Here is a 27,509-nt window from a genome sequence, read left to right on the forward strand (position 1 = left end):
TTGATGTTGTGGTCTTCAGTCCTGACACTGGTTTGATGCAACTCTCCATGCTACTCTATCCTGTGAAAGCTTCTTCATCTCCTAGTACCTACTGCAACCTTCATCCTTCTGAATCTGCTTAGTGTATTCATCTCTTGGTCTCCCTCTATGATTTTTACCCTCCACGCTGCCCTCCAATACCAAATTGGTGATTCCTTGATGCCTCAGAACATGTCCTACCAACCGATCCCTTCTTCTGGTCAAGTTGTGCCACAAACTTCTCTTCTCCCCAATCAGAGGTTGAAAAATGAAAAACAGCCCTCGAATTATTTGTCCATAGGATCTTTTGTAATTGCATGCCTGAATAAAATCTAGACTTCTGGCACCTGTCATTGCTGTCATCTTCACGAGTGAAAGTGCACACTGGTTGACGTGTATAGGCAAGGAAGCAGTATTTGAGATTTTTACAAATGTTTAACCAACTCTTAATTCCTCTCTCTCAAACCACACCATATGGAGAGAGGGAGAATTTTAGTTTTAGCAAATCAAAATTTATGAAGTAAATAAGTATTTTGTATTTATCCATAACCATTTTCCATGCAAAAATGAAAACATTGATTTTCTTGAATTACAGTGCCAAGTACCAAGAATCAAAATAAATGCTTTAGACAAAATGTATGTGGTTCTTTATGTAGAATCTGATTCTGATTTTTAAAAAATGGAGGTTACTATTTGAAATTTTAAAGTTGCCTCCTGCTAATTTTAGCACCAGCAGCTGCCCTCCTCGAAAATAATCAACTTTGGATTCCACACATTTTTTTCGTGTGAAGCTAATTTTTTGAGTTATTCTGGTTTGTCAACATAAGATTTACACCCTGTAGGCAATACATAAAAAATATCGAGGTTCTGTCAGTACATTTTTGTCATAAAAAGGCTGAGTAACTCAGAATTTTTGCACTTACACTGGTAATGATTTCCATTCTACATATAAGCTCAGTGTTTTTTAAAAAATAAAACATGGTGCCCTGCTGTCTGTAGGAGTCTAAAACTGTCTCACAAAAATTGTCAACTTTTTAAGGCCTTTTTTAATGCAATCAAAGGCATTATATTCACATGGGGAGTGATCAGGGCTATAGGGTAAGTGCTTGAGCATTTCTCACTTGAACTGACATAATGTCTGCATTATGAGATATGCAATATGTCATGCATTATCATGAAGTAGCTGCACACCTTGATGCTCCATTCTGCAGTGGTGATATTTGACAGACTTACTTCCCCATACATACCCACATTGAAGTCACACGGCATTGTGTGTGTACACAGCAGCAATGCTCTCAAACAGAAACTTTTTTGATAGCCTCATATATTAAGGAAAATTGCACAGCACTATGTACTATATACTTAGCTCTAGTGGATGAAGAATCATTGATCCTAGCAAAAAGCTAACTTTGCAACTGGCTTATCTTACGGAGAATATAATCGCTCAGTGAGGCAGACAGTTGTTACCGATGAGGTGCCACGTCAAACGGTTCCGATGTTTCTCAAAGGTGTCAACTGTACTGCCAACTGTGCCAGACTAAAAATACAGGGAAAATTCTGATGTGTGTGGGAGTTTATTGTCTGCTGTTTTACTTTTCTAGCAACCTTAGCTACAAAGAGAAGTATTCAATACAATGTACAGCGTATTGGGGGGGGGGGGGGGGGGGGGGAGTGGTGTCATGTGCTAGAGTTACTTATGCCAGATAGCTGTTCTCCACTGTTTTGAAACATATTCCAAGATTTTTTTTTTTTTCGTATGTTGACTCAGACAGCTCGTTAGGTGTTTCATACTGCGCCCAATGCAAGTAGAAAACATTTTCTTTGCTTTATGAACAAGATTATTTTCTAAGTGTAATTTTGTGTTTATTCAGCAATGACAACAATAAAAAGTGAAGACAGTGCGGCACAGCTCTTGCCAATAGTATACAGAGTTATCTGTACTATTAAATAATCCGGTACAGAGGGAGAATTTATGTTGCCTTCAGTACAGTATGTTCTAGCTGAGTTGTCTCCTCCTCTAAGAAAATTTTCCTATCTGCAACTGTTTGTCCCTAAAGGTGTTCTTCTGTTTGTCTATCTGTTTAATCCTTGTGGTTCTCATCTGCTACATTTATCCACAAGGTTTTGGAACTCAGCAAATTAACCCTTAATTTGCCAGAAGTTATTGTGTGAAACCACCTCTTCTAAGTATACTACCTAGCTTATCAAAAAGTGTGATCTCTAATGGCTGCCTCCAGTACTCTTTTCTGGAATAGCACACATTTCCTGCCTTCCATTGTTTGACTGGTGTGACTTGTGGTTTTCTTGCAAGTTATTTGTTCATGATTATACATTTCAGAGCGCGTCAGTTTCTGTTGACAGTTTTGATATGTTTTTAAATTTACATTTTTTGTGCCACAAATCATTACTACCAATCAGGGTAAATGTATGGTTTCAGTATGTAACCACTAGCAAGTAAGTGTCAAGTCATGCCATTTAAAGATGTTGAGTCAGGAAACCTGCGTGACAAACAGTGTTTGAGATCCTGTGACAGCAACCACAGAGTTTAACAAGCAAAATGTTGACATATTTATTCAGGACGATCATTGTATCAATCGGAGACATATTGCAAGCGCATCAGCATTTCACAGGAATGTGTGGGTCACATTATTGCTTTGCTTGGATATCGGAAGATCTTCGCACAACTGGTACCCCAGATGCTGACTCCTGAAATGAAAGTGCACACACTTGAAATTTGCAAGGAACTCTTCTTGTGTTACGAGAATGAAGTGACGACTTTCTCCATTCAATTGCGACAGGAGAAGAAACGTGGATACACCATTACTACCTGGAGACGAAACGTCAGTCTATGGAATATCAACACAGACTCCCCAAGAAAAAGCAATTCAAGACAGAGCCCTCAGCTGGAAAAATCATGGCCACAGTGTTCTGAGATGCAGATGGTGTTATCCACATTGATTTCTGTAATCGTGGAACAATAATAAATTCAGAGCGTTACAACATAACACTGCAAACTCTGAAACGACAGCTAACACCGGTCCGAAAGGAAAAGGGAAATGTTTTCGTGCAGCATGACAATGCCAGACCCCACAGTTCATGTGCCACCACAGCAGAACTTTGGAGACTGAATCTCACCACCGTACAGCATCCCCATACAGTACAGATTTAGCACTGTCTGACATCCATCTCTTTCCGATAATGAAAGACAATCTGCTGGGACATCATTATGCTTCTGATGAAGATGTTGAGAGAAAGAACTGTGGAGATCGTGGTTGTGGAAACAGTGTGTCTACTTATTCCATGACGGCTTCAGAAAACTTGTTCATCATTGGCAGAAATATATCCAATGAGCCAGTGATTATGTGAAAAAGTGAATATTGGTAATTAAAGATCACATTCTAAGGATTATTTTTGCATTTGATTTATTAAAATATTCCCATCCAAACACAATTAACAAAGGTGAAGCCATTACTTTTCATTCAACCCTTGTATGATGTGTTGGGTGTTATTGAATATTATGTTAAGACAATAATAATTCTATTAAAGATTCCATTGCTTGTGAAGGAGGGCTGAGGTGTACAATTTGTATTCCAGGATAAACTCAGTATCAAATGCTCTCGTACGTGGAGATGGCTACTCAGGAGGTTGCTTTGGTCCAAGAGGAGCACATGCCTGGCTCTTCCTTGGCTTTGTTATGGGATTCGGTGCTGTAATTGCCTCTTGCTGGATCCTGCTTGCAGAATATGTCACCAATAAAAGTAAGTTGAGAGAACATCTGTAAAACAAAGTAATACTCAAAGTGTTAATCAATATATTTAACACAGGGTTCGTAATCTGGCCCAGAACCTGACTGCTCATTGATATGAAATATAATGTAGTATAATTATGTGTTGTTATGAACAGGTGTGTAGTTAAGAACTGGAAAGTAATAGTTTAGCTTACAGATTTGTATTCTGCTTCAGAGGATGTAGTGTCCTGGCATTTCTTCCTGACTGGGATAGAGGTTGAGTTTGTTGGAGCAAATGAGATGAGATGAACAGTGGTTTGTCTTAAAGTGTGTAGGAAGGAAATACAGGTTGTATAAAAAAATCATCTGATTTTTGGCATATATGTTTCTGAAATTAATAAACATATACAACGTATTTTGCTTTTTTATGAACAGGAAACATAAAACTCCCCCCCTCCTCCTCCTCCTCCTCCTCCAATAGATGTTCAATATGCCCCCCTGGAAATGCACAGCATATGTCAATGCAGTATTAGTTGTTCCCACACTGGATTGAGCACATCTTGAGTTACAGATTCCACACGTGCTGTTATATGATGTCTCAGTTCATTCATTGTCGTTGGTAATGGAAGCTCATAAACAGAATCTTTCATAAATCTCTACGAGATATAACCGCATACAGTCATGTCCGGTGACCTTGGAGGCCAGTAATGTAAGGTTGAATCGTTTAGTCAAATGCGACCAATCCAACATTCAGTAATTATTTGATTTAAAAATTTCTGCACTTTCAGATGCCAGTGTGGTGGTGCCCCACCATGTCATAAATGAAGTCGTTCGAATTAGTCTCCAACTGTGGGAAAAGAAAGTTCTCAAGCATATTGAGATATGTGCTTCCTGTAAAGTGTTCTTGGGAAAGAAAAATGGACCATACACATATTCCTGTGGAACTACACAAAACACATTAAATTTTGGAGAGTCCCTCTCCTGTTGTACAACTTTATGTGGTTGTTCCATACCCCATATTCCCACATTGATGGTTCAGTTCCACTTAAATGGAGTGTTGCCTCGTCACTAAAGTGTGGAAGAAAAATGTGTCCCTCCATCTTGCCAAGAACGAAATTACAGAACTCCACACTTCATTGTTTATCTCCTTCAGAAAGAGTTTGTAACAGCTTAATTTTGCATGGTTTCATGTCGAGTTGCACGGCGAATGGATATTTGCAGATTCCTTGTGAAGCTATGACGGATGCATTAGACATCTGTTTCAGTCACTCAGGAATGGCCCGGTGATTTGCCTTTACACAGACCACCTGCTTCTCGGAATTGTTAATGCCATCATTTAATGCTCTGTGCTATAGGAGAATCGACACCATACCTGGTATGAAAGTTATGCTGAACAGTTATTACTGACCCACATGCGCAAAATGCAGAAAACAAAATGCTTTCTGTTGTCCCAACACCATTTTTACCAGAACTGAAATGGATGCACACTACTGCTACCTTGTGGGAACCACATAAAACTCGAGAGTTTGCTCTTTCCAACTGTACATTTCTCATGCACGTATCACAAATAACATAATAGTTATGTCTTTAATTCGGATGATTCTTTTTTATACACACTGTATTGTGTCAAGGATACCTCTCAAGTGCAGCCAAGGCAGTAGGCTTTTCACATGTTGATATACAGGTAGGAGTTAGTGAAGCACAATAGAGTAGAGGAACATGGAGGTTACTGAGACAACATATGTAAAGGCTGTCAGGGGCACCAAATTTAGTGTTCAGGACTCACAGATGACACAGAAACAGGAAATGAAGGTAACAAAGCAAAAGCAGAATGCTGAAATCTATTGTAAAATGTTCCTTTACAAAGCAAAACCCAGGGGTAATAGCCCAGTTTAATATTCACTCCACTGCAAAGATAAGTGAAACAGGTATTAATGTCAATGGCACTGAGAAACAGCTGAAGTATATAAAACTGAACAGGGCCCATGGGAATCCCTGTCAGATTGTATACTCAATTTGCAGCTAAGTTAACCCCTCCTGTAACCATACCGTAGTGTAGATCCCTCTAACAAAAATCTGTACCCAGTAGTTCGAAGAAAGCAGAGGTCACACTTGTCTACAAGAAGAGCAATAGAAATGATACTCAGAGCTGTCCAATATCTGTAACATTCATATGTTGCAGAATGTTGGGACTTAATCTAGGCTCAAACATAACAAGGTACCTCGAGCAAAATGGATGACAGCCAGTACGGATTCTGAAAACATTTGTCATGTGAAACCCACCTTGGGGTTTACTCATAATGTCCTGAAAGCCTTGATTCAAAGCAAAACTATTCCATGTGTCTGGAAGCAGCACATGCTTCTGAACAGAAACAAAATGTATTTTAATTTCATCCTCTTCAACATCCTGATGATGAACTCCTACCAGGTGACAGTACGGGATAACTGCTTATATGGCTGAGTCTGTCTGTTAAGTCGTTGAAGTGCAGCTTTCCTTGCCTTCTGCCACAGGCAAGTATGCTGGATCCATTGCTGCTCATGTTGTATGTTAATGATGTGCCACACATCATTAATAGCAATCTTACAGTTTTCGTAGATGGTGTAGTTACCTGTAATGAAGTACTGCCAAATAATGGAAAGTCGAGGTTGGAATATAAAAAATATTAAGAAAAGGATCGATTGCAACTCACCATAAAGGTGACATGTTGAGTTGCAGGAGGACACACTCAGCTTGCGGTCAAAGCCTTTTTCAGGAAAGACAAAACACACACACACACACACACACACACACACACACACACACACACACACACACACACACACACACACCCCTTACGCAAATGTGGTCACTATCTCTGGCAGCTCCAACCAGAACACATTCCAATTCCGGACTGCTAGAGATGGTGGTTATATGTGCTTGAGGTGAGTGTTATTTGTGTTTGTGGGTGGGACGATGCGCGCACACCCCCCTCTTTTTCTGAAGAAGGCTTTGGCTGAACGCTGAATGTGTACTGGTCTTTTTGGTGTGCCTATGTGCTCTTGGAATTGTCATCTTTATGTTGAGTAGCAGTCTATCCTTTTCCTAATATTGTTGAAGTACTGTCAAAGCTTCACCAATGTCCATCAGATCTTGATAAGATTTTAAAATGCTTCCTTACTTTTAAAAATGGCTGCTCAGTAATTGTCCAACTAGCTTGTTCACTGGGATTGTTTAAAGGAGCAGTGTTGTGATAAACTGGTAATGTTTTGAAGATTTTCTTTCATTAGACGATTTCTTATAATTTTTGAAAAGGGCTAACTTGACAACAATGCCACCGACCATTTCATTCAACTCTTGGCTGTCAGTCATGTGCTTGCAGTTCATTTGCAGAATTTCGTTAGAAAGGCAGAGATTAATTACATGAAGGTCAGTCAAAATTGTTTGTTGTTTAAAAGAAAAAAAGAAAGCATTTATGCCAGCATGACTGACTTGTGACTTCCAAGGAGATAGAAGCATCCTTAAAGGTGCATTTACGAGGGCTATGAACAAATAAGTACTTGAAACAGTTATGAAGAACCAAGACAACATTTCCAGTGTTACTTCACTGTCAATGCACGTTTATTTTTTGTAAAATGCATTATTGACGAGCAGCGTTCTTTTAGCAGAGTCTTTCATTTTTACAAAATAATGCAGCATTTTTTAAAGACTTCACAAAATGCAGCCTGTTTCTAGTATGACAGTACTGATTTTGAAGATATCAGAGAGAACAGTGACTCTAGCAACATTTTTGAAAGAATGATCAGCAAGGACTTACTGTGGCATGGCCCACTGTGCCTATTGATAGATGATGATGTGTATGAAATATTGAAATAAAAACCAATTACATATTCAGTGACAGTACAAAAGATATGAATGATAGGTAGTTATTCACAATTGGTAATGAAGTTATTTTGATCAGCTGTGTATTCTTCAAATCAAATGGTATTAATATTAGGTTATGTTTTCAGGAGTAAGGAGTCTTTGAAGGTGTGCAGTTTTTCCTGCATTTTCTGATAAAGCTTGTCAAGAATATTCTAGAAACAAAAATTTTATATTTGAGATTTAACTAATGTTTTTTTCTGATAAGATTGTATAGATTTGAATACAGACAAAATTAGGGCTACAAGACAGTAAAATTTGATTTTTGAAAGATTTACATTCTAGAATTTGAATTAAGACATTCTGGAAGAGGGCATATTAGAGAAATATAGTTTTCAAATGAGGTATAGGTATGTCAGTCATAAAACACTTACTTCTGTAGCTGGATTTTTAAGTTCAACTGGTATCAAAGAATTTTACATTTTGTAAATTTCGTTAAATAAAATTGTTTTTATGTAAAATATCAACTTTTCTGTTGTCAGATAAGTCTGTCATACTGATCAATAAGGATTATGACAGCACAGAATGTAAAAGGATTTTTGTACTTTGTGTACTTGTGGTGTATGGATTGGTAGAGGAAAAGAAATAAATTGAAAGGAATATCATTTGTATTAGGAGTGATGTCAAGCAAGCGAAACTAGTCCACCTTGAACAAATGTTGTCCAGTCACGTTAAAATGACCACCTGTCAATAGGCTGAATAATCATATTTTGCAGTGCAGACAGCTGCCACATATGCAAGCGGGGTCTGAGGTTCTGAAAGGTACTAACAGGAATGTGGAGCCATCGAGGTGGCCCCACAGATTCTCGATTGGGTTTACATCTGGAAAGTTTGGTGGACAGGGAATACAGTAAACTCATCCTGGAGCTCTTCGAACAACACACGTACACGTGACTTCTCCTGCCGGTAGGTGCAGTTGTGCCGAGGAAAAACAAATTACTTTCATGGGTGAACATGGTCCCAAAGGACAATTTCATACTTGTGTTGCTCCATTGTGCCATTCAGAATGATATCACCCAAGGAATGACATGAAAATGTTTCCTAGACCATAATGCTCCCTGCTCTAATGATCATTGCAGAGTATTTGCTTTCTATCCAATGGAGCATAAAACGTGATTCATCTGACGAGGCCACCTGTTGCCACAAAGTGGACTTCAGTTGCAGTACTGGCATGCAAAATCCAGCCTTCATTGTCAATGAACAGCTGTGAGCATGGGTGTAAGAAACAGGCACTTGCTGCTGATGCTCATACGCATCAACATTTGCAGAATGGTCAGTGAGGAGAGACAGTTGGTAGCCCCGCACTTCATCTGGGTGGTCAGTTGCTCAACAGTTGCATGCTATTCACTCGTACACATTTCCGCAGCCGTAGTTAGCCCTGTCTATGGTCCGTGGTGCACCATAGCTGCCTCAGTGCCACTTTTGGATAGTGTCATTTTGCCATGCACAGTGCTATTTAGCTACAGCAACACTAGAACAGTTAATAAACATAGCCATATCAGAAGTGCTTCCACCTTTTGCCCAAATGCCAATGATCGTACCCTTTTGGATGTCAAATAAATCACTCTGTTTCGAACTGCACTGTCTTCTGTGTGCCCCTTTATACACAATCCACAGCTGGTGCTGTCACCTGCTGTCTGTCGGTGCTTCATTAATGTGACTTGAGAGTGTAACTTGTCAACAGTAGTGTATATGTATATATTGCAATTTCAAACCACACTTATGCCTATAGAAATACATATTAATTTTATTTTGACTCATGATCGTATTTTGTGATAGTGTTTTTGTGAAGATTGATAAAGCAATTGTATAATTTTTTTATTTTGTTGTAACAACCTTTTTTTCTTGATTTTCAGGCCAAGAAAGGTCATATCCAGGCGTTGGTCTTTTTCTTCAGAATGCATTTATTTTCATCGGCTCCCTTGTATTTAAGTTTGGTAGAGTCGAAGACCACTGGAACTGAACTGCATACTGTGATATATAAAACTAGAGGTTTACTAGACATTTTTCAAGTTGCCGCTTTTATATGCTGTTAGGTATGTGGTTTAAAGAAATTTTCACACAGCCTGGAGGATTTATCTCCTTGATGTACAGCACTGAAAAAGTGTATCATCATCACATCATTCGGCTCTGAGTATTGTCAGTGGCAGATTGCTGAAGCAGCATGGAAGCAGTAACCTGTTGTCTGAACATGGAAGTGTGTGTCTAAAACCAAGCATCTGTTTGTGTTATTTTTCATCTGTTAGAATGAAATGATTTTTTTTATTTGAATTGTGGAAACTTATCAGTTGCTGCCCTTGATATCTAGGCAATCATGCCAGTGTTAAAAATTTTCACAATAAACTACATGTCGGTGTTAAAAATTTTCACAGTAATTAAACTAAAGTATTTTTAAACATTTCATACATAGAAGCTGTAACCCTGATAAAGAGGATTTTTATGATAAAATAAATTGCATTGTCTGCTTTGTATAATTCAGTTTTAAATATTGATATACTGTATCACTTTTTCTGTGAACACCCATGAAATATGTGCCTCTGCTTCTAGAGTACCACAAGAAAGTAGAGAGCAAGTAACATAGCCTCTTGCTATTAGCTAAGTTTTTTTCTGTACATAAGGTATGCTGGCTAAAGTATACTGTGTGTTTATCATTGTTTTGTGTGTATGTGTTGTATAGATTATAATAGAATCAATTGATGCAGGAAATATGCTTCTATCTTTCTGATAATTTTAGCTGCAGCCTCTCACAAGTTTAGTATGATGAACAAAACTGCAGAACACTTGCCTGTTGTTTGATATTAGGTCTTTTGTATGCATTTTTTTTAAAGGGAGCTTTGATGACTACTTTGTTATAGCCCTATTATGTGAAGAGCAAAAATTTCAATTCAGAATTTAAGTTACCAGTCATTTCTTGTGACAATCTATGCATCATAACATGTTTTGGAATCACATATATTCATTTAGTTTAAGGCCAGTTCTAGGTGGGCCTTACGTACTAACATACTCCAGTTGGTTCAAAAATTGAAACCAGATGAGATGATGCATTGGATGAGATGTTGGACACACATTTGGGGAAGGGTCGTATTTCTTTACTTTGAAAAGTTTTTGGATGTATCAAAATCCCTTCAACAAGTCATAAGCCAACTCATGTCGTCATCTTTGTCTACCTGTGCTTGAACCTCTAAATATCCTATGTTTTTGGAACAGTAACAATTTTAAAAATTACATCAGAGAAAAGAAATTCTTTCTTATGCTGTATCTAGCAAGCTAATACAAGCTGTTCGTATTTGTGTACATCATACTCAAAGTCTGGAATCTCTCAGCATTTCATATGATTACTAGTGTGTTTGGAAAAGGGTGATGCTTGTGCTGTTAAATTGAGGTCACACATTTATCAGAATTTTCTACGAATGCACGATCTCGCTGCAATATCTTCTCATGCTTCCAGCAGCATAAAGTGCCTGTACATCCACGAGCTTTCAACAGTGCTCCTCGGCCATTGTTAAATGGCAACTAACTGTGACATTGCTTGCCTTGTTTTGTATAGCCATCGCATCAGATGTCACATCACAGATACTCAGTTCGTCGTCATACAAGGCATTGTTTTTATCCTGTGCCTGCCACATCTGTTGTATTCCTTGCAGTGGCTGTGTCCATGGTGTATTCAGCTGCAAACCATTGTCTTTATTGATGGTTATATTTTTCTATATCAATAACTTCTTCTGTTACAGTTTCTAGAAACCATTAGGCATCATTATAAGTGTCATTAAATGCAATTTTATGTCCATGCGTGTTCATCTGGGTAGCTAATTTCTCTGGGTAGCATAGTCACAAATACTTGGTGTTCAAACATGTTCCATTGTGTGAAAGGTCCATCTGACATAATACTGTCAGTGTTCGGTGTATTTTAAAATGTCAGGCTATCATCTACGGACGTTGGAAGTGAATATGTGAACATTTGATGTATTTGGGAGCCCACAGATTTTATTTGGGAGGATCTTGTATTAGAAATTGTTGACCACAAATTTGTTTCAAACTTCGTGTACATAACCATCTGTGAAAGGCTGCATATTAGCTTCATTTGTGTGTTCACATTGACCATTATTAAATCAGGTATAATAAGTGTGTGGATTTTCTCAATGAAAATAGTCATGAATGAGATACAAAATAATTTCATATGTGAATCGCAAATTTTTGTAAGACTTTTGTCTTGTATTTAAAAAATCTCTTCATGTACGTTTTTTGCCAAGATGTATATACTAATTTAGCTATTATTTGTAATGCACCATGTTTTGAAGTATATGGTGAAACATTGTTGAACATACGTAAAATGGAATAGGGATGTGTATTGATGTACATTCCAAAAGTTGGTGCAATAACGCTGTCTGGTGTCTGACAACTGCTCAGTTTGCATATACACAAAAGATTGCTTTGTTGTTGAGGTTTAACCCTCAAGCATGCAACCCTACACATAAGGGGCACCATTCACAATAACATTGTCTTGTACTACTCCATTGCTGTTTTACAATTGAGAGCCCATTATCTATTCCTTCATTATTGCTTCAGATAACACACTGCTAAGTCATGCTGTCATATGTCCAAGTGAGCAGCAATAATATACAATAAACGGCAAGCTAGGTGAGAAAAAATTATGATCCATGCAAGAAAATGACGCAGGTTCTAAAGCAGGTGGCACAATCTCACAATGAGGAATTTGTAATCGAGTAAGTGATTGTTGGGACCTGATGCAACTATGTTTTTTAATGACTAAGGTGGGTCATTACTATAACACTTTTGCATGGCAGCGGGGTGAAATGATGACAGTTCTTTTATTTTAGTTTAATTAAGCAATGATTTAGCTCATAGAATGTAGGTTTATTTTTTGTTGTTTAGTTAAACTAAGGTAAAACTCTGATTTTGCTCATTACTGTGACAACATGAAGACCACTATCCTATACATGTGCAAAGTATATCATGTTCCCCTCATGTGGTAAAAACAGTCACCCACTCAAGGATTAAGTAGTTAGTGATATCATAGCCAACCATCGTAACATGTACTTGTGCTCTAGTTATTTTGGTATAATTTTGTTAAGAACTCAAACTATGGAAAGTCCAGGTTGGAATACCGCTGACATTATAGAAAGGAAAGGTTGCTATAAAACTTTTTATTTTGAATATTCATGGGCTATAAATTGTGTGTTCTCTTATTCTTAATTATTTTGTGATTCTTCAGTTGGATGTTGGCAATAATACATCAAATCATAGTCACCTGGTAGTGCCTTTATTGATGTAACATGCAATAATGTAAATTGTTTTTCTTTGATGAAACATTGAGATAAAATAATAATCTATATGTATAACATACATCATGCTTGTTCACATGCACAAGAAGGCTATTTGTCAAGTGTATTAGAAATGCTTACGAAATATCTGAATTATGGCACCAGACACTCGTCGTCTTTCTTGATTTTCGTAGGGAACAGGAGAAAGAGGATATATATATTGTGCTGAAGGTTTTCATTATGAGAAGTCATATTGTGGATGGTTATGATTACCCTAGATCTGTTTATAGCAATTAGTTTGTGATAAGTCTAAAACATATTAATTAGTAATAGTGAAGATGGCTTTCTGTTATAAATTAACCAGAATGTTTGAAGTATTATGTTTTTCAGAAGTGTGCACATTCTTAAATCTTCCGAAAATAATTTTGTTAGAATATTGTGATAAAGTTATGAATAATATATTCAATAATAAATCTAATTATTTCAGTTGCTTGTTAATTCCTGTTTTTGCTAACACTTTTAATATATCCCCTCTGTTCTCCACATACTTATTTTTTCTATGAGCTGAACAAGAGTTAGCATTACATCACAGGTAAAGTTCACAAGAACGATAGATTATTGTTGAGGCTGCACCCGCCAGTTTGTTTTCGCTTGCAAGACCTCAGGAAATATTTGCCTCTCCTGTCTTTTGTTTCCCTCAAACATCATTTACATCCTTTTTCTCTTTTATTCTTTGTTTATATCTGCTTCCTGTAAGATTCTTCTCCCATTATCTGACGTGTACGACATGTATCATTGATAACTCTGCTGTTACAACTTAATAGAGGATATTGGAAACCCTGTTCAGACATTTCACTGGTAAGTCCCATCTTGACCTTTCTTGACTTCTTTTGAATTGATTTCTTACGTACTTTTTCTTTGTTGTATTTTTGGATGATAAAATAGTCAAATTAATTTCCCACATATTTTACTCTCACTCCTTTTCAGACATAAATTCTAGCTAGCAAACCAAGTCTTTTATCATTTTGTTTGTATCACTCATCTTGTTGTGGAGTTGCTGTTCAGCTTAAAACTGAACTTCACAAGCTTCCATTGCCAGAATTGTACTTCACATGTTCCAAAGATTGAGTGACAACAAGGTGATAATATGCAAAGAAGAAAACTAAAGGTGATGATTTTGAACACATTCAAATGACTTGCCCCTTCCATATATGCAGTATTACATTGTTAGCTGCAATAGGCAGAAGACATACTTTCAGTGTTGCACACTTCAGCAATTGTGATTGCAGTGTTCTTCTTTGGCACACCAGTGTAGGAAAGTGCATTGAATTAGCTAAGAAGAAAATCTGTGCAATACACAAGTTTGTTTGTATATAAAAACAGACTTCCGAATTTTCCCTTGTGTGAGAACACTTGTACAAGATGTGTCAATTTAAAGTTCTATATTCACATATTTTACTGTTAGTGTCACTTCTGCATAATCTTTCATTGATTGTATCGGTACCCATTTGCATTGCGAAATTTTGAATATTCTTGGGTGTTGCGATAAAGTAGCATTGTTACTGCCAATTGTAGGCTTAAACTAAATTGTGCTCTTCCAAAATTTTTAAGCACAGTAGGCCTATCCTCATTCAAAACAATCTATCTCTAATTTCATTGTACGATTACATTAGAAATAGGTTAGTTTCAGATGCTTACGAACTATATTTTCCTAAGTTAGTGGTACGAGTGGTTTGGACACACAAATTAAATTTGTAACAAACCAGCATTTGTGGTTCACAGTTCAGCCAAAGTGTATATCATCCCTGAATTTCATTCTACATCAATGCAAGTAAACATGCAAAGTCGAATGCAAGCATTTTTGTCATTGGAGAAGTGGCAGGTGTACAACAGCCACTGTTTTTCTGACAGACTTTCAGGGCAAGTGGACAGTCTATGATGGAGAATTGTTCGCATCATGTGAAGTTGTCTGCCAGTTTAAAGACGATGTCGAGGACAGACATCTCATCATTTACACAGAGTACTGGCCTTTGGCAGACTATTTGCAACCCATCAAAAGACTCCTGCTCCCAATAGTTCCAGCATCTGGACTGCAATACACAATTCACAACAGATGTCAGACACCTTCACAGTGTGTGCAACATCATTGAAGACTTTCTATTGAGAATAAAAACCCTTTCCACACATACTGATTATGACTATCCTCGCACTTGTAATATGAGTTAAACAACACATCCCACAGCTTGGAATGCCACCACCACAGGTGCACAGCACACCAAAAGTTTTTGTTTATAAAGCTCCGGCAGAGTGTGACTGTTATGTTACAGGCTACACTACTCGACTTGTTCTGCAGCTGCCTTACTACAGATCACACAAAGTCATCAAATAAGATTGTGAATAACCACTTTAAACATGCTGGATCTTGTGCAACATCGCTCATACCATTGAAGTAGAAGCCATTCAGACCAATGCCACCATTCACGTCATTTCAGAACGGGACTATGCATCACCCACTCCAAACAACTGCACCACATTTGTGGTACAAGTCAATTTACAGCAGTTTCTGCTGGATGATATCCACTTCAAGCTGCAGATAACTTCCTCATTGTTGAAGGGAAGCACAAGGAACACAATCAACAAAGGCTTTATCTCCAGTCAGTTTACTCACAGTTATAAACTCCACGGTGATGGAGATTCAGGTGCGATTACACCTAGTTTATCGACTGAGGGTTTTGTCACAATTACAGCCCACAGAACACTACAATCACCTACTACCATTCCTACGGATGCTAATGTCGCTGCTCCTCCACCTTGCCGCATGCACGTATGAGCTCTGTACCAACACAAACCGTCGTAGATCATTCCACCGTGGCTGTCACGCTGGCTTCTCCCCCACCTCAGGCAACACCATCTACATTCAATGTCATTGAGCTCTCTCCCCTTACACACAAAGAAACGGTGCAGCCATGTCAAGCATTGCAGCCAGCCGTAGCACGGCTGGTCACACGCACCAGTGCCGAGAGGTTAGCAGCACTGATGGCTCTTGACTGTCTCCTTCCCCAATGCTCTGCACTCCCAGGGTTGGGGGTGGGGGGAAGGTGTTGCGGAGACTTCACCAGCTATAGCAGCAGTGGAGGAGATAAGATTCTTTAACCAGTGTGGCGGCAGACAGCTTTAGGCCTGTTAAACTTTTATGAGGTTGTACCACTGTAAATAATAAAGTGCATTTAACTGCAACCATACTGTTATTAGTCATTGGCTTAATCATTTCCCTGGTTAAAATCGACTCCCTGGTAGTTTTCCAATTTTTTTACTTATGTGATGCACTCTGAACACCGGCAATTGAGCATCGTGGTCTGAGAGGCCATTCCATTACCTATGGGAATTAAACTAGAAATTTGCAGTCTTGATATACCTATAAAAATGTTGTCAAAAGCAGTGCTCCTGGTTTCCATAACTCTTGTTGCAAATCATATGAGGGGAGCCAGATTCTATGAAATGCCAAGGGTCTCCATTATAACGCTAGCATAAAGTATGCTCTTAAAAAATTAAATTTAAATCTCCACTTAATATTACCTCATTCTGCTTAATAATCAAGAAATTTGATCACGCACAATGTTGTTTCATAAATAACTGAAAATTTCCAGATGGAGCGCTGTATATTGTGACTATGGTTATTGCCATTCCATGAAAATGTACTTCTGCATCACAATTTTCAAAATGCTGATCACTGCAAAATCAACAAGTGTCATTGTCTTTATATCCCATCCTAAATTAAATAGCAACTCCTCCTTTCACTACACCTAATATGCAGTAACTGGATGCTACATTATATCCATCCATATTCAGCATATCTCTGTCTGTTATCAAATTATATTCAGAAAAACATATAGTTCATTGGTTTTATTTTTTAGCCTTGTAATACTTTGTTGGAATATGTGTATTTTACCCTTCTCTTGTCTTCACATTTTTAAACTCTGAATTTTCAGGTACATTTAATTATTTTAATACTGATAACCTTAAATCTGAATTAGTCTAAAAAAGTGCTGCTGTCATGAAAATGACTACAGGAATATGCCCATGAGGTTTGGTGTCCTCCTATTGAAGATTCTGCTATCATCCTTTTCCTATTACTGGTAAAATAATTTAATTGGATGGGTAAATAAAATATCTACTTACCAAGTGGTGGGACACACATAAAAAAGGATATAATTAGGCATGCCTTATGAGCCAGTGGCTCCTTCTTCAGGCAGAAGAGTTGAAGCAAAAGGAAAAGGGTTGGAGAGGTCTAGGAAAAGGGGTAGATTTCAGGAAAGTCACCCAGAACTGCAGGTCAGGCGAGACTTACCACACGGGATGAGAAGGAAAGACTTTCCTTCCCATCCCTTGCTGTAAGTTTCACCTGACCGCAGTTGTGGGTCACTTTCCTGAAATATACCTGTTTTTCCTAGACCTCTCCAGTCCTTTCCCTTCATCCCCCTTCTTCCCCTTCCACCCTTCTGTCTGAACAAGGAGCCACTGGCTCTGGAACCTTGCCTAATTATAACCTTCTTTTACATTTTTTCTGCCACCACTTGGTGAGTAGATTTTTTAATTATCTATCCTATTAAATTATTTTTTCCTATTACTGTTTAGATATACGCAGTCAGGTCACAAGGTCACATTAATGTGACCATCACCTATGGTTGACGTCACTGTATAATAACTACTCACAGACACCATGTGGCAGCACTAGCAGTGCAGGTTATATGAAGTATGTCAATGTGGGTGAGGGGGGGGGGGGCAATGTGAGAAAAAGTACAGTCATTGTCATGCTACAGAGACAGGGTGAGTTATTTGATACAAAATGGCATGATCATTGGCTTTCAGGCCAATAGTGGAAGCATCTCCAAAGGTGCTAAGTTTATAAACTTTCACTTGCCACCACTGTTAATGTATACTGTGCATAGCATTATGTACCATCTACAAATCAAGCATGAATGTTTATACTTTACATATAACTAGCAGTGAACCTTGAAACAAGTATTTGTCACTACAAGTAATTTTAGTAGACTGGAATACTAATCTCACATTTGGTAGTTCTCCATGTAGAATCCAGGGTGTAAACCTATCTTTGCAGGCTGGATCCAGGTTTTCTAAACTAACACCACTTTAAACCTCTTTGGTACTTATTTTGAATTGCCAAATTGATACATAGTGGTTGTAAATAGTGTATTTCATAATTTATTATGCAAAATTATCTTTTATACCTGATCCATTAATGCAAAATGCAAAATATTGATTTTCTTCCTAGTTACAAATTTGCTTTTGTGGATGACATTTTCGTAAGTTCCATACATATTCCTCGATATCCTCATTAAGCTTTTTTTTTTTTTTTTTTTTTTTTTTTTTTTTTTTTTGATGAAGTTAACAGATTTTGACAAAGTATGAAAATATAATATCTATTTACAATACATTTTGTAGGGTTGTAATTAAAAAGCCAATTACCTAAGTTTCCATAACTGTGGTTTTACATGTAATATATCACGAAATCAGCACATAATAATGATTACCTTAGGTTTCATGATTTTCTGTACAAACGAGTACTTTAATGGTGGATCAAATAATGCAAAACCTATAATGATGATTTTCTTGTAATTTAAAATTTGGATTTTGTAGCTAACATTTCCTTAAGTTCCAAATGTATTGCTTAGTTTGATCGTAAGTTGTTTTTGTGAAACATACAGGTTTTATCAAAATATGAAAACATGCTGTTTGTTTACCATTTTTCATGATAAAAAATTACTTCTAAATACTACTCTGTTACTTAGTTAGCTACTCAAAGCTTCATAGGTTTAATTAACATTGCATTATGCCATGTAGGATGTGACAATATGCATGTGTCCAGAGACACTTAATTTCCATGTTAGAGCTCATTTTAGTTTCGTCATTATGTACTGTACTTCTCAATTCACCGCCAGTTGGCCCAATTGAAGGAAGGTAATGTTGACTTCGGTGCTTGTGTTGACATGTGACTCATTGCTCTTCAGTACTAGCATCAAGCACATCAGTACGTAGTATCAACAGGTTAGTGTTCATCACAAACGTGGTTTTGCAGTCAGTGCAATGTTTACAAATGGGGAGTTGGCATATGCCCATTTGATGTATGGATTAGCACGGGGCAATAGCCATGGCGCGGTATGTTTGTATCGAGACAGGTTTCCAGAACGAAGGTGTCCCGACAGGAAGAGATTCAAAGCACTTGATCGGTGTCTTAAGGAGCATGGAACATTCCAGCCTATGACTCGCGACTGGGGAAGACCTAGAACGACGAGGACACCTGCAATGGACGAGGCAATTCTTCATGCAGTTGACGATAACCCTAATGCCAGCGTCAGAGAAGTTACTGCTGTACAACATAACGTTGACCACGTCACTGTATGGAGAGTGCTACTGAAGAACCAGTTGTATCCGTACCATGTACAGCGGGTGCAGGCACTATCAGCAGCTGATTGACCTCCACGGGTGCACTCCTGCGAATGGTTCATCCAACAATGTGTCAATCCTCATTTCAGTGCAACTGTTCTCCTTACGGATGACGCTTCATTCCAATTTGATCAAATTGTAAATTTTCACAATCAACATGTGTGGGCTGACGAGAATCCGCACGCAATTGTGCAATCACGTCATCAAAACAGATTTTCTGTGAACGTTTGGGCAGGCATTGTTGGAGATTTCTCGATTGGGCCCCATGTTCTTCGACCTATGCTCAGTGGATCACGTTATCATGATTTTATACGGGATAGTCTACCTGTGCTGCTAGAACATGTGCTTTTACAAGTACGACACAACATGTGGTTCATGTTCAATGGAGCTCTTGCACATTTCAGTCGAAGTGTTCGCACGCTTCTCAACAACAGATTCGGTGACCAATGGATTGGTAGAGGCAGACCAATTCCATGGCCTCCACCCTCTCCTGACCTCAACCCTCTTGACTTTCATTTATGGGGGCATTTGAAAGCTCTTGTGTACGCGACCACAGTACCAAATGTAGAGACTCTTCGTGCTCGTATTGTGGAAGGCTGTGATACAATACACCATTCTCCAGGGCTGCATCAGGAATTCCATGCGACGGAGGGTGGATGGGTGAATCCTCACTATGGAGGACATTTTGAACATTTCCTGTAGCAAAGTGTTTGAAGTCACACTGGTAAGTTCTGTTGCTGTGTGTTTCCATTCCATGATTAATGTCATTTGAAGAGGAGTAATAAAATGAGCTCTAACATGGAAAGTAAGTGTTTCCAGACACATGTCCACATAACATATTTGAGCAATATTCTAATACCAGTCACACGAGTGATTTGTAAGCAATCTCTTTGGTAGACATATTGCATTTATACAGTATTCCACCATACACCAAAGTCTGCCACCCACTTTATCCATAACAGAACCTACGTGATCATTCCATTTCATATCCCTAAAAAGTGTTACACCCAGGTATTTGTATGAGTTAGCTGATTTAGTGCATTTTTGTGGAATGAAGACTCTTTCCTGAAGATGAGTTAACCCAGAACATTATTAAAAATTGCAAAAGTATGTCATTTTACTGATTTGGCTCTCCCAAAAATTTGCAATGATTCTACATGCAAATGTGGCTGAAGTAAGAGGTTTTAATAGTTTCAAAATGTGCTTTTTTCCAATTTAAATTCTCATCAATATGGACACCTAAGAATATTGAAGTTTCCACCCTTTTTATTATTTACTAAACACATGTTACACTTTCCACTGGCATAGTGCCCCTAGTTGAGCAGAACCAAACATGTTGTGCCTTTTTTTTTTTTAAATTGAGGGTGAGACTATTTGCAGAAAACCATTCAATGATACTGTTGAGAATTTTTTTGCCACCTGTTGCTGTATTTAACTTTTTAAATTTGTGTTTATTTTTAACAGAACTGACAATTCTGCCTTATGATATATGAGAATATAATTGTATCAAACAACAGAAAATCCTTACACAACCCCACCTCTTAACCCCTTACCTCATGGTCCATACCCCTGTAATAGACCTAGATGCTAGACCTGTCCCATACATCGTCCCATCACCACTTACTCCAGTCCATTCACTAGCATCACCTATCCCAGCATAGGCAGCGCTACCTGTGAAGCCAGGCAAGTGTTCTACAATTTAAACTGTAACCACTGTGCCACATTCTATGTGGGCATGACAACCAACAAGCATGAATGGCCACCAATAGACTGTGGCCAAGAAACAGCTGGATCACCCAGTTGCTGAGTATTTTAATGACTGCTTACAACGTGTTACACCTGGATCATTCCAAGCAACGCCGGCTTTACTAAACTGTACAAGTGGGAACACTCCTTGTAAAATATCATATGTTCCTGTAACCTCCCCCGTCCTTAATCTTTGTTATTCATTGTCCTACAGCCCCCTACTGCCATACCTGTTCACACATCAGCACCACACAGCCCCATAATCCACCGACACACCCACAGTCTTTATTCTCTCCTTTGGTGCTGACCCATCCCTCTCTGCACAAACAAGAGACTCTATGCATTTTTGCTAAGAAATTCATCAATACTGTGACAAGATACATCTAAAAGGAACTGCTTCAGATTTTCTTTAAACTTTGGCATGTTTCCAACCAGTTCTTTAATGTGCGGTGGGAGGGCATTAAAAATCTTGGTGCCACTGTATAAAACCCCCTTCTTGACCATGCTTTTCCCTTTTAGCTCATATTGCATATCCAGTTTCCTTCGGGTGTTATAACGGTGGTATGAGGTATTGATTTTGATTAAGTTATTATTTTTTGAAACAAAGCACATCAGAGAAAAAATATATTGGGCAGGTGTTGTAAGGATTTGTAGAGCTTTAAACAGATCCCTGAACGAGTGCCTAGGATGTACTCCACACACAATTCTTATTGCTCGCTTCTGTGCATAAGAGGAGGAGGAGGAGATTAGTGTTTAACGTCCCGTCATTAGAGACGGAGCGCAAGCTCGGGTGAGGGAAGGATGGGGAAGGAAATTGGCCGTGCCCTTTCAAAGGAACCATCCAGGCATTTGCCTGAAACGATTTAGGGAAATCACGGAAAACCTAAATCAGGATGGCCAGAGACGGGATTGAACCGTCGTCCTCCCGAATGCGAGTCCAGCGTGCTAACCACTGCGCCACCTCGCTCCGTATGTGCATAAGAAGCATCAAACGAAAACAAATGTGGCTGCTGTGGATGGGAGCTGTCGAGTGAATTTAAATATATTCACTTCGCATGTTTTATTTGTTGTAATGACTTATTCTGATTTGATTATTAGCAAAGCAAGCATAAATCACTTGTAGAACGTTGCAGTTATTTTTGAAAAACTTGTGCTTCTACAAATCTGATTTTTCCCGTGGTTAAGTATATATTTAACTGAAATAGCCTATTCTTCTCCGTGGAGCATATCAATTTATTTGAAACAAAACGTTTCATTTCTTATTGTTGCCTAGTTTCAATTGTTCATTCAGCCTCGAGTCTCCATTTTCGTTTTATCGTACTTACAGCATTAACAGATCATATAAAATACCACGAGAAACAATAATTTACGAGAGAATACTCTAGGAAAACTGGGCATCCGAAAATCACAGTGGAAAGCGTAACACCAAATAGAGCTACCTCAATATGAATCTGGCCCTAGCCTACGGATGCATTTTGTAACTATGATTACTGATATGTTTTTTTGTAGTGTGGTTTACAAAATTTGATATTAATGCTGTATTCTCTAATGTTTTATTTCTTGTATGACATGTGATGTTTCTACGATCTGTTACTGCTTTATGCACGAACACTGATGCACTTTTACTTGAAAATGGCTGCGCAGTAGAAATTGGTCAGTAATGCGGAATGAAACACTGCCTTCACAAGGAATATTTCGACATATACGTGTTACCTTCTCTAGGCTTCATGTTACTTCTTAAATACAGTCGTTTAAACCTTAAATTTATAAAATTCCATTCTTTGGTAAATTACGGACTAACAGCATATAGTGTTTTATCGTCATAATCATTACCTTAGAAAACAACCACGAGAGGAATGACCGGTACTTGGCAGTGGCTATACACTAAGAACATCTAAGCCTGTCTGGAAATAACAGCAATTAACGGAATACTCCTAATAAAGAAAAAAGAATGAATCTCCATCTTCACACAACAGAAACTTCTATATAAAAAAGAAAACTTTCTAACAAGGAATTCAAATGTACAACTTGTCAACATAAATGAAACACATTTTTTACCGAGAATAGTAGAGCCTGTTTGCTTCATCACTATCTGTTAAAACATATCTTTATTCTCATACACGATCAAAGAGATACGAAATTAGCAAGTTGAAAATTAAGCAGTCATGCAAATTGGATGTGAGAGAATGTTTTTTGCATGCAGGCTACGCGGTCTGCAACCATCTCAATGTTTTTCTTTGCTACCCGTGTGTGGAGGGTGAATACACACAAAGTCATTATCTATCGTGACATCTGTTATACCTTAATGCACCAATTGCGTACATCAAGATGTAAATACCATTTCGAAAATTGATTGCGAGAGTCAAACGAAAGGTAATATTAGAGGGAATTTGTGCTTTTTTAAATATTGTTCCGACCTGTTGAAACTGAGCTCCACTTGTACAACTTTGTAACTATTTTATGTCTATTATATGTGTACAATGATGGGATTTGTGCCTCCCAAATTAAGCGACAGAACTAGACTGAAGGTAATACGTTCATACAACGATGTGGAATTTGCAGTGCAACTAAGCATGTCATTTTATTACCATGCTTATCTGGACTTACAATACGTTATATGTAAAATATGGTAATGTAGCTTCGAAAGAATGAAATCGAATATAATGGTGGAGGATGTTTCGCGTTCTGAAAATACAAAACGTGGGTTCGAGTAACGGAAAGACAACAAAGATGTCAGGACGATCACGGCATTGCGCTTGCGCAGTAAGACCATTTGCAAACAGTCATGATATATCACAACATCTTTAATCGAACGAACCGAATAACGCCAGCAAGAATGATTTCATTTGAGGTCATTTCGAAAAATTTTCAGTAATTTCCGACTGCGCTTGAAAGTTGTGCGTGCTGATGCCGGTGGTAAGGTTGGCGGCATTGAAGCAAAGATGAGTCACTGATTTCCGCCAAGGCGGAGCGCGCAGTTCTAGTTAGACGTCAGTCTTGGTGTAGCAGTCGTCAGTGTTATTTGGCTGAGTGGTAGCGGAAGCATAATGGGTAAGCCACATAAACTACAGATTGGTTTGGGGATAGAGGACGAGCTATCGGACTAGTTAAATAAGGCAGTGGAACGCGTCGTGTTTCATTTCGCATTAATCTACTTGCGCAGCAATTTGTTCACGGTGTTAGGATTTCTAAGTAATTCTCCGTAACCAACTTATCATTCGTCTGTTACTGTTTCATTACGTTAGCCTTACCTGACATAGAAAACATGGATTAAATTGCCATTAGTATGGTATCATTCGATGTTGGTTTGTGATACCTTGCGTTATATACTAAATACCATATCTGACATCGGTTTCTATTAGTCTAAACAGCGTAATCATGTGCACGATTCTATTCATGTGCCATTCTAGAAGCTTCCGCCGTCCTACACAGAAATTATACATAAACTGTGGCTAATTTCCTGTGTGTATTGCGACAGAATGTCAACCATATTTTCCCCTCTTGATACCTACACACCCTCCTGAAACTGGCACCTTTTTTCTTTCAATTAATTTTAATGGTACTGGTCACATGCTTAAGTGTACAATGTAAGATGTGCACATAGGCTATAAGGTAATTACGAACGAGCCATAGTTTACTTCCATATGCTGCTGCGTAGTCGTTGAACATGACTGCAAAATTCACCCGAAAGTTATACAGATAATGTGCTGCATCTTGCGTCAGTATTAATACATTTGCGTTATTTACCAGTAATGACAGAAGAGACTCGTGGTCACGTTCGTAGTTTATACATGAGTATAGTTTTTAATTCTTAGAAATGATTGTTCACATTGAGGATATAGTCTCGAGGCTCCAGTTTGGCTTGCTAAACCTCTTATGCGTACTTGGATGCAGTTAGGCCTGATGAATTTTAAGCTTCTTTTGAATATCAATTTTACAATAGCTTATTACAAAAACATGAAGTGCTATTCAATTAGACATGGAAGCACTTGTTTCTATTAAGTGTCATAATTTTGTGAAAAGGTCTGTGTTGCGGTTTTATAGTTTCTCCTTAAGCAATATACAACTGATTTGGCATATTCTAAGCATTTAAATAAGAGATAAGAAACTTGGTCTGTTGGTATATATTGGTTAAATATTATAGTTTTATTTCTTAGTTCAATATGGTAGTGCCCAAAGACAAGCCAAAGTCAGCAGCTCCATAGTATTGTTACCCTGTTATGGCCATGCTTGTAGCCACAAGTACATACATTGTTTTTGGCAACTTTTAAAAATTTGTTGAAAGTATCCGTAATACAGATACTAACTTTGCTACTTCTAAGTAGGCTTATTTAAAATAGTTTTCATATTGTTATACCAAGATAAACATAATTCTTGCCTGAGCATCTTATATTTATCCCTGAAGTATAGTAAAATAAACAATAAGTTACGAAAATACAATTTGTTAGCTAAATGTTTGAGTCAACCAAAGAATAAGAAATAAAAGTATTTTCGCAGAAAAGTTGTGCTGGAAGTTGTTACTGAGAAAATGACTGCTACTCCAAGCGTTTTATAGTACTCTCTGAACATAGAGAATTAAAAATTCGTACCTATATCCCCTAGAATATATTGTGCACAGTGGCCCACATTCTGTCTTCAGGGGTGGTGTGATGATGGACTTGGTTCAGTGCTGCACTGTAAGGAAAATCTCTAGTGAATCTATGCAAAAATGTATTGAAAAGGCAGATTTTTCTCAGCCTTTAATTAGAATACTACCCAATTGTTCCATTGAATTGCTGTAAGTTTTTAATAATGAATAGGAAAGTAGGAATGCGGGTAAGCTTCTACAAACAGCATAGTGAACGCATTATTGTGGCCAAGATAGATACGAAGCCCACACCTACTACAGTAGTAAAAGTTTATATGCCAACTAGCTCTGCAGACGACGAAGAAAGTGAATAAATGTATGATCAAATAAAAGAAATTATTCAGATAGTGAAGGGAGATGAAAATTGAAGTCATATGTGAATGGAATTCGGTAGTAGGAAATGGGAGAGAAGGAAACGTAGTAGGTGATTATGTACTGGGGCAAAGAAATAGAAGAGAAAGCCGCCTGGTAGAATTTTGCACAGAGCACAACTTAATCATAGGTAACACTTGGTTCAAGAATCATAAAAGAAGGCTGTATACATGGAAGAAGCCAGGAGATACTAACAGGTATCAGATAGTTTATATAATGGTAAGACAGATTTAGGAACCAGGTTTTAAATTGTAAGGCATTTCCAGGGGCAGATGTGGTCTCTGACAATTTATCAGTTATGACCTGTAGATTAAAACTGAAGAAACTGCAAAAAGTTGGGAATTTAAGATGGGACATGGATAAACTAAAAGAACCAGAGGTTGTACGGAGTTTCAGGAAGAGCATAAGGGAGCAATTGACAGGAATGGGGGAAAGAAATACGGTAGAAGAAGAATGGGTAGCTTTGAGGGATGAAGTAGTGAAGGCAGCAGAGGATCAAGTAGGTAAAAAGACGAGGGCTAGTAGAAATCCTTGGGTAACAGAAGAAATATTGAATTTAATTGATGAAAGGAGAAAATACAAAATTGCAGCAAATGAAGCAGGCTAAAAGGAATACAAACATCTCAAAAATGAGATTGACAGGAAGTGCAAAAACGCTAAGCAGGGATGGCTAGGGGACTAATGTAAGGATGTAGAGGCTTATCTCATTAGGGGTAAGATAGATACTGCCTACAGGAAAATTAGAGACCTTTTGAGATACGAGAACCACTTGCATGAATATCAAGAGCTTTGATGGAAACCCAGTTCTAAGCAAAGAAGGGAAAGCAGAAAGGTGGAAGGAGTATATAGAGGGTCTATACAAGGGCGATGTACTTGAGGACAATATTATGGAAATGGAAGAGGATGTAGATGAAGACAAAATGGGAGATGCGATACTGCGTGAAGAATTTGACGGAGCACTGAAAGACCTGAGTTGAAAAAAGGCCCCTGGAGTAGACAACATTCCATTGGAACTACTGACGGCCTTCGGAGAGCCAGTCCTGACAAAATTCTACCATCTGGTGAGCAAGATGTATGAGACAGGCGAAATACCCTCAGACTTGAAGAAGAATATAATAATTTCAATCCCAAAGAAAGCAGGTGTTGACAGATGTCAAAATTACCGATCATTCAGTTTAATAAGCCACAGCTGCAAAATACTAACACGAATTCTTTGCAGACAAATGGAAAAAGTAGTAAAAGCCTTCCTCAGGGAAGATCTGTTTAGATTCCGTAGAAATACTGGAACACGTGAGGCAATACTGACCTTACAACTTACCTTAGAAGAATGATGAAGGAAAGGCAAACCTACGTTTCTAGCAATTGTAGACTTAA

At 38.1% G+C, this 27,509-nt stretch overlaps 1 protein-coding gene, 1 long non-coding RNA gene and 1 other non-coding gene across 11 annotated transcripts in view; 2 read left to right on the plus strand and 1 right to left on the minus strand.

Moving 5' to 3' along the window:
• LOC126291515 (transmembrane protein 50A-like) overlaps positions 1–10,996 on the plus strand; it is a 33,632-nt gene extending 22,636 nt beyond the window's left edge. The window contains exons 2-3 of the mRNA XM_049985020.1: positions 3,613–3,776; positions 9,500–10,996. Of these exons, the coding sequence (XP_049840977.1) occupies positions 3,613–3,776; positions 9,500–9,606 (271 nt within the window). The 3' untranslated portion in view covers positions 9,607–10,996. The remainder of the gene's footprint in view (positions 1–3,612; positions 3,777–9,499) is intronic.
• Positions 10,997–22,030: 11,034 nt separating this feature from the next.
• On the minus strand, positions 22,031–22,103 carry Trnaa-cgc (transfer RNA alanine (anticodon CGC)). Its single transcript has one exon. It is a non-coding gene; the product is annotated as a tRNA-Ala (tRNA).
• Positions 22,104–24,103: 2,000 nt separating this feature from the next.
• LOC126291928 (uncharacterized) overlaps positions 24,104–27,509 on the plus strand; it is a 220,732-nt gene continuing 217,326 nt past the window's right edge. For all 9 annotated transcript variants that reach the window (XR_007551931.1, XR_007551932.1, XR_007551928.1 and 6 more), the window contains exon 1: positions 24,104–24,187. This is a non-coding gene — a long non-coding RNA (uncharacterized LOC126291928). The remainder of the gene's footprint in view (positions 24,188–27,509) is intronic.

Source organism: Schistocerca gregaria, chromosome 9 (genome assembly GCF_023897955.1).
Source record: "Schistocerca gregaria isolate iqSchGreg1 chromosome 9, iqSchGreg1.2, whole genome shotgun sequence".
Classification (NCBI taxonomy): domain Eukaryota; kingdom Metazoa; phylum Arthropoda; class Insecta; order Orthoptera; family Acrididae; genus Schistocerca; species Schistocerca gregaria.